At 41.9% G+C, this 12792-nt stretch overlaps 1 protein-coding gene across 1 annotated transcript; it reads right to left on the reverse strand.

Moving 5' to 3' along the window:
- Positions 1-174: 174 nt before the first annotated feature.
- Positions 175-3601, reverse strand: rpl22l1 (ribosomal protein L22-like 1). Its single transcript, XM_041880158.2, has 4 exons — positions 3518-3601; positions 1022-1135; positions 691-812; positions 175-506 (listed from the first exon to the last, which is right to left on the reverse strand). Exons 1-4 carry the CDS (start codon positions 3524-3526, stop codon positions 362-364), a joined length of 390 nt encoding a protein of 129 aa, XP_041736092.1. The 5' UTR covers positions 3527-3601; the 3' UTR covers positions 175-361.
- Between the last annotated feature and the right edge of the window lie 9191 nt (positions 3602-12792).

Below are 12792 nucleotides of genomic sequence, written 5' to 3' on the forward strand. Positions count from 1 at the left end.
TGTATAACAATATAACAGGACACAGTAACACTCAGCTCCTGGTGACATCAGGTGGACATACTAGGAATTACATCTGTGGTGGTCATCAGAAATTCTGGGAGAATTATTCCCCACTGAAATCATACTTCATTGAAACAGTCTTGCACCCACAAAATAAGCAGAATACACCAGGGCTGTTTAGTTGATCACATTTATTCTCCTATCAAGACTCCAGCTCATGATGACGTGCACTGAAGTCTGCAGTCCATCCACTGAAAAACACAAACGACTTTCCCCTCACACCCAGGTGACACGTGTGTGTGTGTGTGGGACCGGCCAGTCTCCAGTCCTGCATGCTGGGGCAGGTGGGCGGCGCTTGTTTCTACTCGTCATTGTCCGACTCCTCCTCTTCCTGGCTGATCTGGAAGTATCTCAGCTCGTAGGTCTCCTTGTCCGACGCCACGACTCTCAACCAATCACGGAGGTTGTTCTTCTTCAGGTACTTCTTGGTCAGGTATTTCAGGTACCTGTGGACCAATGGGAGAGGAGAATGAGTTTGACGTCAAAGAAGGGGAGAAGAACACTTCAGCCCTGTCCTAAAGGGTAGAGGCCAGGATGTTTCTCAAACCTACTCCTGGTTAAAAAAAGGCATGCTCAATGGAGTTAATATTGAGCATGCTGAGTAGTAGACTATGGACACCAATAGCTCACCTCTTAGATAACTGCTTCTGTGAGGTGACATTGATCTTGTTCTTCAGGCGGGCGATCTCGACAACATTTGCCAGATTTCCTGTCTTGCCGTTGACCTTTACCCTCTCTTTGAGGAAGGTTTCCTGTTGGACAGAGCATAGTGACACTAGGGAAGAGAACCCTAGGGTTTGAGCTAGGGAAGGGAACCCTAGTCAGCTAGGGAAGGGAACCCTAGTCCACACACAGAGTTAGGCAAACATAACAAAGTATAATATCCTTAGCCTGTTTAATGATGAGGAGGACCATGGGCAGTAGCCTGGTGGTGTCAGGCGAAGTAGGGCCGGTAACTTACGAAGTTGGCCGAGTCCAGAATGCCGTCCTCCACAGGGTGGGTCAGGTCCAGGGTAAACTTCCAGGACACACCCTTTTTGGTCCTCTTGACCACAGTCTGTTTCTTCTGCTTTAGCTAGGGAACACAAAACCATGGCATTCAGATCATAGAAATATAAAAGGACAGGAATGATTCTACTATGACTCTGATCGCCATGACAGGCGTTCCTCCATCTAATGTTACTCCTGATTCTAAACCATGGCTCTCAGAGGATAGAATAGGTATCATGCCAACATGACTCAGCTTTCACCAGACTAGAGTAGTGTAACGCAGGGGTGTCAAAATCATTCCGTAGAGGGCTTTGTGTCTGCTAGTTTTTCGTTTCAATTAAGACCTAGACAACCAGGTGAGGGGAGTTCCATACTAATTACTGACCTTCATTAATCAATCAAGTACAAGGGAGGAGCAAAATCCTGCAGACACTCGGCCCTCTGTGGAATGAGAATAGCAAATGGATCTAATTCACACTGACCCTCAATCCAAAGTTAGATCAAACGTATTTATGCCATAGCTAGTGAAAAGAGGATGCCAAATGTATACTTGTAAAGTAAACAAATATTTTAAATTGGGAAAACATCTAATCTATGCTCGGAAATTACTTTAGAGCAGCGTTTCCCAAACTCAGTCCTGGGGTGGACCGAGGGCTGCACATTTTGGTTTTCGCCTTAGCACTACACAGCTGATTCAAATAATCAAAACTTGACATTTACATTTTAGTCATTTAGCAGACGCTCTTATCCAGAGCGACTTACAGTTTAGTGACTGCATAAATTTTTCATACTGGCCCCCCGTGGGAAACGAACCCACAACCCTGGTGTTGCAAGCGCCATGCTCTACCAACTGAGCTACAGGGGACCCTGACGAGTTCATTATTTGAATCAGCTGTGTACATAGTAACCTATGTTTTTCTGTTCTCCGAACGTTAATAAAACCTCCCAGGAAAACCGTAGGACCATAGAAAAACCATCTCAGAACCTCCCTGCAACCTAAAAATAGACATTCCCAAAACAGGCTACATTTTCACTTCCGTTCTCCGAACGTTTAAAAAACTCAATTTTAACAGTCAGGAAACGTATGGCTTCATTCCCAGAACGAATGGGAAAACAAAAACGTACGTTCCCATAACTTTAACATCAAATTTTATTTGTCACATACGTGTTTAGCAGATGTTATTGCGGGTGTGGCGAAATGCTTGTGTTTCTAGCTCCGACAGTGCAGTAATATTTAACAAGAAATATCTAACAATTTCACAACATATACACAAGTCTAAGTAAAGCAATGGAATTAAGAATCTATAAATAAATATATGGACGAGCAATGTCAAATGTGCTAGCTGGGAAGGGTTTTGGAACCTCACCCTGGTAATTTGACTGGTAAACTCACGGGTATGCTCAAAATGGCTGTCAGTCCTGACTTAAATGGGCATTTTTATTCTATGGATTCTATTTCTACATATTGTACTTCACGCTGTCAGTGAACAGATAAAGCGCTTTTGCTAATTTCAAACTACAATCGCAGGAAATACGATTGGAAAGCAAATCACTACTGCTGAAAAGAGAATACTATTTTGTCAGTTGAAGTTACCATTTTTTTTCTCAACTTACAAACATCACTGCTTTTTCAAAGTAGCTCAGGCCTATCTTGAGACCATCACTGGTATGGTGAGAAGGCTACACATATTCATGTTATTTTCATCATATGGTGAGTCAGTGCCACTGGGAAGTTGATTTAATAGCCTATAAAATGTATATTTCCTCCTAATATTGTACAATTTGTCTCCCTTTTTATTGGCCCTGGGCCAGGTCAAGACCAAGGCCCAGTTTTCCAAAAACATCTTAAGGCCGTTTTAATTTTTAGAACGATAGGATCCTATGGTTCCAACAATTTAGCCTAAGATGCTTTTGGGAAACCGGGCCCAGGTAGTTTTTATTTCTGTCAGAGTAGCCACTCATTTGTGTAGTATTAAAAATGGTATGTCATGTAGGCCTAAATGAAGTAGAATTGCATGAAATAAGTTTATAAAAGCCCAAAATTCTTCTGGACCCTGCTAAGATTTCCCCACGTGTTTAAATCCTAAACGCTTGATGAAACTGTATACCACGAGGCAAATCCGGTGATTAGAATGCATTATTATATCACTTATCAGCACCCACAACTCAAAACATCTTCCCGCGGATATGTTAGGGCAAAAAACAAAACGCGCACCCCTTTGAGGTCCCCAAGACCGAGTTTGGCAGACGTTGCTTTACAGCAATGATAACTTTGAAACTGAACACGTATAATGCTAGCTAGCTAGCTTAGCCTAGCTGCCTATTGAATGGCGAGTAGTTTCTTGCTTTATTTCATCACATAACTCCAGAAATACATTTTGAGATGTAAAATGGTGCACATTTTGTTAAGTAAAAGTGAAATTAACAATGATAAGAAGGGTTTTTCTGTCGAGCTCTTTTCACGTACCGGTGCCATCTTGAGTGTGCGGAGTAGAAAGGAAGTTGCATCAATCAGGCGCGGTGTTAGTAAACGTCGTTACGTGAGCCCTTTGCCTAATATGGTCATTGTTCTGTGAACGGCATTCCAAATTGGAATTTGGGATATTCCTACTGTAGACTGCAGTACACTGATGAATTAAATGAAGGAAATACTATTCCCATACTTTCAATAAATAAATCACTGGTGCTGTATAGTTGTGAATTGACTATTTTTCTGTAGTTTACCTTTGAATGCTGTATTTTTACAAGCTTTTGTATCTCTTATGTTAAATCTATTGTATATATTAGTTTTTTTTAAATGGAGGCCTTCATTGGTTATTATTGGTTGTTCTTATGTTATGTTGATCCACGACAAAGACCATGTCGGGTCCAAAGAGCAGCCAGACAGAACCCACCCAGACCCAGCATGAGAGAGTGGTCAATCATTGACAGGTAGAAAAGCAGGGTCGTGGCTTTGCTGATGTAATGGGTCTGTTTTGTTGCTAATATGCTTACTGAGTAGCCTGACCACAAGCATGCATGAGTGACCAACAAGCTCACACACCTTATTTTATATTTATTTTATCGAAATCTTCTATACAGTGCCTATAGAAAGTCTACAACCCGTTGAACTATTTTTACGTTGTTGCGTTACAAAGTGGGATTGAAATAGATTTAAAGGGGTAATTGGCAGTAGAAACAATAACAAAGAGGCTTCCCCGCCACTGGTTCGGTAAAAAGCTGAGGGATAGGGCTGGAGAAATGTATTCACTCTCAAATTCATATACAGAGCTATTTGTATTTATATTTGTATTTATTATGGATCCCCATTAGCTCCTGCCAAGGCAGCAGCTACTCTTCCTGGGGTCCAGCAAAATTAAGGCAGTTATACATTTAAAAAAACATTACATTACATTCATAACAGATTTCACAGCACACTAATTGTGTGCCCTCAGGCCCCTACACTACCACATATCTACAACACAAAATCCATGTGTACGTGTGTGTATAGAGAGTATGTTATCATGTGTGTGTATGCATGTGTCTGTGCCTATGTTTGTGTTGCTTCACAGTCCCCGCTGTTCCATAAGGTGTATTTTTATCTGTTTTTTAAAATCTGATTCTACTGCTTGCATCAGTTACCTGATGTGGAATAGAGTTCCATGTAGTCATGGCTCTATGTAGTACTGTGCGCCTCCCATAGTCTGTTCTGGACTTGGGGACTGTGAAGAGACCTCTGGTGGCATGTGGGGTATACATGGGTGTCTGAGCTGTGTGCCAGTCGTTCAAACAGACAGCTCGGTGCTTTCAACATGTCAACACCTCTCACATGGATGCAAGGATTGACAGTCCATGATATCAAAATGATAGTTTTAACCATGTTGAGGCTATATAGTTTGTTTACATTCTCTTTGTTTACAAACATTGGAGTAAAACAAGCTTCTATTTTGGGTTCTGATGGGGTATGACAGTTGAACTATGCACAAGGCATTTATGTATAAGTTATATTCTTAAAGAATCAATGGGTACATATAATTAATTTAGTCCACAAATTGATATAGCAACTGCTGATTGCCCCTTTAATTGTATTTATTTTGTAATTGATCTACACAAAATACTCCATAATGTCAAAGTGAAAATAACATTTTTACAAATTTTTACATATTAATACAAATTGTATAACTAAAATGTAGTCATTGCATAAGTATTCACCCCCATTGTTTAGGCAAGCCTACATTTTGTTCAGACATGACCCCCCCCTTTCTGAAATTGAATTTTTGTCCCCCACAGTTTTATCATTGTACTGTGATACAAAAAGCGGCATCAGTGTGCTTTAGGACCATTACATTTACATTTTAGTCATTTAGCAGACGCTCTTATCCAGAGCGACTTACAGTTAGTGAGTGCATACATTTTTTTCATACTGGCCCCCCGTGGGAATCGAACCCACAACCCTGGCGTTGCAAACGCCATGCTCTATCAACTGAGCTACCTTTGGTTGGGTAGGCTGTTTGGCGGTATCAGCCGGCTGGATTTAGGACCACACGGACGCCACAGAGCGCGCAAACAGAGGCAGCTGTTGTTTGTATGTGTTGTGCTTTTTCTCCAAGTTGTAAAAGCAAGCAGAGCAGAAACTGGCTACTCTTTATTTGACTGATACAAGCTGGCAAGGTAACTGCTGTTTGACTTAACAACAACAAAAAAGTATTTATTCCCAGTGCTGAGTTAGTGTAATGTAATGTAAGCTAATGCATTACATGTTTCATCCCCTCTGTCTGAAGTGAATGAACTAGCTAGCAAGCTAGTAGCTACCACAGCCAGTTCAGCTCTAGATATCTGTCAGTAGCAGTCTTTAACAGCTGTTGTGTGTGTGGAAATGTTTTGTAGTCTTAGTTTTTTGTCTAGTTTCAACAGAAGTAAATTAACTTGGCTATTTTTCGCCAGTTGATGTACCATTTGGATCTAGCCAAAAGTTGGCTAATGTTAGCTAGCTCACTGACTTTAGCTATTATTTTTGCCTCAATCACACTAAACCTGAATCAAATGATGAAACCAGCAGCCAAATGATTGAAGACTGATATTCTGACGTTTTTTGACAGCACAATGTGAATTTTTATTAGTCAGTATAGCAATGTAACATTATTGATCTATCGGTTTCCCTAGCTAATTCCCTACTTCTTTAATACTGACACGGTATAAACAGCTGTACAGGCTTCACTGTCATGGTGCACAGTCAGTACACAACACTATGCTCATCATATCTTCGCAGGATCAGATGGTGACAGGTGTCCCAGCAGGGTAAGACAGCCACGGAAGACCAGTCTATGGAGCTCAGGTGAATTGTTATATTATATCAACCTGTGAATGGATACAAAGTTCCATCTTAAGTTGATGGTCATTTCAATTATTGAACTATTGATTCTATTCTTGGATAATATAATGTATAAATGTACACCAAGGTAACTTTGTCATGCCTCATCTGAGCAGGATCAGATGGTGACAGGGGTCTCAGCAGTTAGGGAAGACCAGTCTGTGACGGTGCTGAGGTGATCTTTTGCAGATTCAACACTTTATTCTCTCAGTGCAGCAAACACTGGACAAGCCAGAAGCTTATAAGATTTAAACTATTTTAAGGCAGTCTGACAAACCTCTAAAGTTGATTTCCAAACTGTATCAAGGGTTGATAGAGGCTTTTCCCGATGACACAAAACATGTAAAACAAAGATGTGAGGAAGAACTGGGAGACACTATTATGTTAGAATGCCCAGTCGTGTTCATATAATCTCAGTCTTACATTACTGCAGTTTAAGACCATCCATATAATGTACTACATGCCAGTGAAACTGAATATCATGCACTCAGAAATGGATGGCAGAAATGTCAAGTTATGTATCACTAGATTTGATTTATTACAAGATTAAGGGTATACTGTGCAACTTTCATAAGGTCTGGATTCCTTATATGGAATACTGTACGACAAAAGGAGTCTGTATTGAAAACATGACCACGTCAGCGAAGATACCTATACTGCACAAAAATATAAACGCAACATGTAAAGTGTTGGTCCCATGTTTCATGAGCTGAAATAAAAGATCCCAGAAATTTTCCATATGCACAAAAAGCTTATTTCTCTCAAATGTTGTGCACAAATTTGTTTACATCCCTGTTAGTGAGCATTTATCCTTTGCCAAAATAATCCATCCACCTGACAGGTGTGGCATATCAAGAAGCTGATTAAACAGGTGCATCTTGTGCTGGAAACAAAAGGCAGCTCTAAAATGTGCAGTTTTGTCACAACACAATGCCACAGATGTCTGAGGTTTTGAGGGAGCGTGAAATTGGCATGCTGACTGCAGGAATGTCCACCAGAGCGGTTGCCAGAGATTTCAATGTTTATTTCTCTACCATAAGCCACTTCCAACATTGTTTTAGAGAATTTGGCAGGACGTCCAACCAGCCTCACAACTGCAGACCACGTGTAATCACGCCAGCCCAGGACCTCCACATCTGGCTTCTTCACCTGCAGGATCGTCTAAGACCAGCCACCTGGACAGCTGATGAAACTGAGGAGTATTTATATCTGTAATAAAACCCTTTTGTGGGCCTATGCCCTCCCAGGCCACCCATGGCTGTGAAATCCATAGATTAGGGCCTCATTTATTTATTTCAATTAACTGATTTCCTTATAGGAACTGTAACTCCGGTAAAATCGTTGGAATTGTTGCATCTATTTTTGTTCAGTGTGTGTGTGTGTATATATATATATATATATATATATATATGAGTGAGATGATGAAACATTGAATTTGGCCTTACTGCTATTAGCCCATAGAAACGCATTAAGGAACAGATTCATACATGGAAAAACAGGTAGTCACAAAATAAATCAAAAGGAAATTTGTTTTAAAGTTTCTGTCCTATATCTGAGATATAATAAAGATCAGGAATTTAAAAAAAACATTTGGGACCCATATTTAACACATTTTCCATAGAGGGGTAAACCCAGTGCTTGACTTTGGCCGGAGCTGTTTTGAAGGAATTGCGTTCCAGCTCTATAAAAACAAAGTAGCCTGTCACTGGCCCAGATTCACTCACCAAGGCAAAAAAGGTTGATCAAAGCTGAATGAAGGCGGGATATTCATTGAATAGCAATGGGGAGTGGGCATTCATTTTCTGATTCCGCTTTGTTCAAATGTATTTGCCGCTAGTCTGTGAATCTGTGCGTGAAAGTTGGATGTTCGAGATTGCGCAGATTTAAAATGCGCCAACCTGAATGGCATGATGCGCTGTTCCAAGTTGTTAAATTAGGGTTTGTTAGGGCATGAAAATTATTTTCATAATTGTTAATGTAATTCATGTGTAGTATCTGAAGATTCTATGACTTTGGCTGAGGTTTGCATATTCTGCTTTGCGGAAACATCTGGAAAACATTACTATAGGGGCCCCCTAAGACAGAGGACATTCGGATGTGTAAAGGCCAGGGATTGGTCTATAAAAAACCACCCATATTATGTTACATATTATAAATACCATGGTTGGAACAAAGGAGGGGGAGGAATAACATATTAGAGATTGGGTCAGTTGTTCTCCAGATGTCTGCAGGAGTCTGTAAATTGATACTGTAATCTTTGACGTAATAAACCATTATAATCAAGGACAGTGTCGGCGGATTTCTTGTCATCACAGCATGTCAGCATCGTTGTCTCGACACTACACATGAAAGCACACTTTTAAATATGATCAATCAATAAAAAAAAGTACATATCAGCCATTATCGGAATGACCCTTCAGTGCATGTCTGTGTGTGTGTGCCAGTGCAAGTGGGCCATTGCCCGAGGAGAGGCGGCAGGTTTAAAATAATCACAGACAAACTAGATCACCAATTCAGTTAGCTATAGTTAACCAGGGAGATAACTAAGGATTAATTTCGCTGTCGCCTTTCCACCGGAACTGTAGAGCCTAGATAAATCTGCACCGTTGGAAAACTGGGATTCCCCTCTATTAAACAGTAGCCATGTAATTGCGACAACGTAAAACATATTCTAATAGCCTAATTGACAAATAACTTGCTGTGCATATCTCACCCCTGAAACATGAACATTTGAGTCTAATAAACACGCCTAGTTGTACCTTGCTTTGAAGTAGCCTACCTTATCAATTTGATCCCTGATTTATTGAATGAGGTAATCATTTTATAAAGAGAAAAGTATTTGGTTGGAATATTTTATATCAAGGGTGGCAACCATCCTCCAGGATAGCTACTGGGTGTGCAGGCTTTTGTTCAAGCCCTGGTCTAACCACATTGTAGCCTAAACATCAGCTGCTCAACAGGACCTTGATAAGCAGACTTGGGTGTTTCAGGGCTGGATCAAAAGCCAAGCCTGCACACCCAGAAGCGCTCCAGATGGAGGGTTGACCACGTGAGTAACAGTGCAGTTCTATGTGGGGGGCTAAGTGCCTTGATCAAGGGCACAATGGCAGAAGGTGGTAAGTCTACATGGGATCAGACACAGCAGCTTTCCAGTGTCAATAACGCTTTACTTTTTCATGTAGGCAATAATAATAGTCATGAACATTTGGTTAAAAGTAATGGAGAAGTCATGGAAAATGTGTATCAACCAGTAAGTCTCTAGCATAATGTCATTTATGAATTTCGGTGAACATAGTCTAATGGACCGACTTGAAAAAAGACAGCTCCTGCACTTATCCATCAATCACTGGGTAAACCGTTTGGATGCTACAGACTTTTGTGAGAAGACCGATTTTTGGGATGTCTCATGGTCTGCCAAACACCGCTGTAGCTCTGCCACCTTCCACCGCAGACGTGGAAGGCCGGCATTGGTGAATGCGGTGGATTGAGACGCAGCCCATGCAAAAAAACAGATCTTTATCTTAAACAGATGGATTTTGATGGGGACTTTTGTATTATGCTAATTCGATTCAGTGGGTGCGCAGACATCAACTCTAGGGTGTTAAAAAAAGTTTGCATGTTTCTTCCACTTTGACATTAAGAGTAATTATTTTTGTAGATTATTGACCAAAAAAAAGAGACAATTTAATCAATTTTAATCCCATTTAACACAAAATGTGAAGAAATAGACTTTTCCTCACCCCAAACACAAACAATTTACACACACAAACGACTACATCTCCTCTGCTCAGACCAGCACGTCCCCATCCCTAGTGCCTGCATTGTTTGCCACCATTTTGTTTCTCTCTGTTGAACACTCCCTTTCAATATTTAAATAATAAATCATTAGTATGTATCATTATCATGTTGCTCAGTTGGTAGAGCATGGCGCTTGCAACGCCAGGGTTGTGGGTTCAATTACCACGGGGGCCAGTATGAAAAATGTATGCACTCACTAACTGTAAGTCGCTCTGGATAAGAGCGTCTGCTAAATGACTAAAATGTAAATTAGTCCCCCTCATTGTGTTAATGACATAGCAAAACAATCACAAAATTAGTGCACTGGGTCTTTACTCCTCCTGTATTTAGTGGACCGATATAGCAGTAGGCAGCTCAATCTCATCCCAAAGATGCTCTATTAGGTTGAGGTCTGGGGACTGTGCAGGCAACTCATGTAAACTGAACTCGCTGTCATGTTCCAGGCAATGTTTTTCCACTCAGTTGTCCAGTGTTGGTGATCGAGTGTCCACTGGAGCCGAGTTGTGCGTTCCGAGATGCCGTTCTGCACACCACTGTTGTACTGCGCCGTTATGTCAGTTTGTGGCCCGCCTGTTAGCTGGCATGATTCTTGCCATTCTCCTTTGACCTCTCATCAACGAGCTGTTTTCGCCCACAGCACTGCCGCTGACTGGAAGTTGTTTGTTTGTCGCACCATTCTCGGTAAACCCTAAACACTATCGTGTGTGAAAAGCCCAGGAGGGCAGCAGTTTGAGATTCTGGATCCGGCGCGCCTGGCACCGATGACCATACCACGCTCAGGTCACTCGTTTAGCCCATTCTAACATTATATAGAACAGTTACTAAATGCCTCAATGCCTGCTTTATATAGCAAGCCACGCGACTCACTGGAGTGATCCATTTTTCATGAACTGGCCAGTGAGTGTACGTACTAGTTTAGTGTTAAGACTGATCTGACTCACGGTCCTGGTTTCTGAGAGCCTTGATGATCCCACTCAGGCATGCAGATAAGTTGTGTATGAGATATGGATTGTTGTGTGAAGAGAATGAAGGAGTCGTCACACCGCAGTGTCGAGCGTTCAGGCAGGGTGTGGCTCCCAAAGCCATATAGGCCCCTGCAGGGACAGGGCTTCATCTTGGCTCAAACCCAGCCAGTTTCACTCAGTCATTGAACCTCAGCTGAGCCCTGAACACTGGTGATATCTGCAGTGCATTGCATTGCCTCAGTTGTAACTTGCCGTGTACTCCCGGTCTGGGCACTGGGCCAAAGACTAGAAGGACAGGAAGCAGTGGAATACGTGTACTTCACTGGGTATCAGGGCCCAGTTTTTCAAACATTATCTGGATAGGATGCATAGAACTTAATTAATAGAACGGCAGTCCCCATTCAAGTCAATGATTTGTCCGTTCTATTCATTCCATTTCTATGCATGTAATCCTATAAAACAACTTGTGAAAAACAGGTATCAAACCCAGGCTGTACAAGTGCTTCAAGACTGCTGTAGCAAACTGCCCTTAAGGCTAGGAGTCAAGCACTGATTGAGTGCAGCGGCTTCCTCTCCTTTTCAGACTTCCACCATTCTGCTTTCATCTGACCCATTTTCAGACCATTGCAGAAGGAGCTGAAGCCATGTTACAGATGTGCCAGTTGCCATCGATCAAACTGATATACTATGCAAGTATGAATGTACAGAGTAGCATACCCTATGGTCCCAGGCAACTTGGACAGTGTAGAGTTCACAACCAAAGCTGAAACCCATCCATTCCTGTCATTATTTTACGTCAAAAGAATCAGGCATTGATTGGACAGTGAAACATTCTAGTGTGAAGACAAACACAGAACCACCACCACAACCAAGAAAGCTATTTTCTATTTGTTTTAACTTTATTATTTTTTGCCATCTCCAGTCAGGTGACAAAGGCCTCGAGTGAACAAAATAAGTTTGCAACTCCACCCGCCCCCCCCTCCCCCCGCCCCAGCCCCTCACACACACACACACCTCACTGCAAAATGCCTTCCAGAACATTCCACGCTGCCACACCAACGCCTCACTCTTTCCGACTATTATGAGATGCCCAAGGCGGGGCCAGGTTGCCATGGTGACCGAGGCAAGCGCGCAGGGCCCTCCGGCTTTCTAAACAGACAGAGCGGCATTGACAAGAGAAATCACTGAAGTTTGGTTCCATATTTAGCATCTTTTCTCTAATGTTCTCTTTTTCTTCATATCGAAGTGTTTTGAAATGCTGGGGTGGGACTGTTAAGACTGCTTGTTAAGTGCTAGCCACCGGCATTCCCACGGTTTGGGAGAAAAGCGTCAGAGTTGTCTGATCAGCCAGAGCAGAGAGGCCATGCTGGGAAGCAGCAATATGGCAGCCAGAGAGGGACAACCCTAATGGAGTTCAATGTCAGTAAAAGGGGCCACAAGCCCCCTCCTCCCACCATTCAAACAGCTCCCCCCTCCCTCTAAAAAGGCGTCAGACGAGCTCAATTATAAGGAATATAAAAAAATGATCATACAAAAAGCTGGATCCCATCATTATTTTAAACATTCAGGAATGTATGTGGCAAGACCAAAACATCTCGAAGGCAAAAATAAACAGGAATGAGGAAGAAG

Source organism: Coregonus clupeaformis, chromosome 7, assembly GCF_020615455.1.
Source record: "Coregonus clupeaformis isolate EN_2021a chromosome 7, ASM2061545v1, whole genome shotgun sequence".
Classification (NCBI taxonomy): Eukaryota; Metazoa; Chordata; class Actinopteri; order Salmoniformes; family Salmonidae; genus Coregonus; species Coregonus clupeaformis.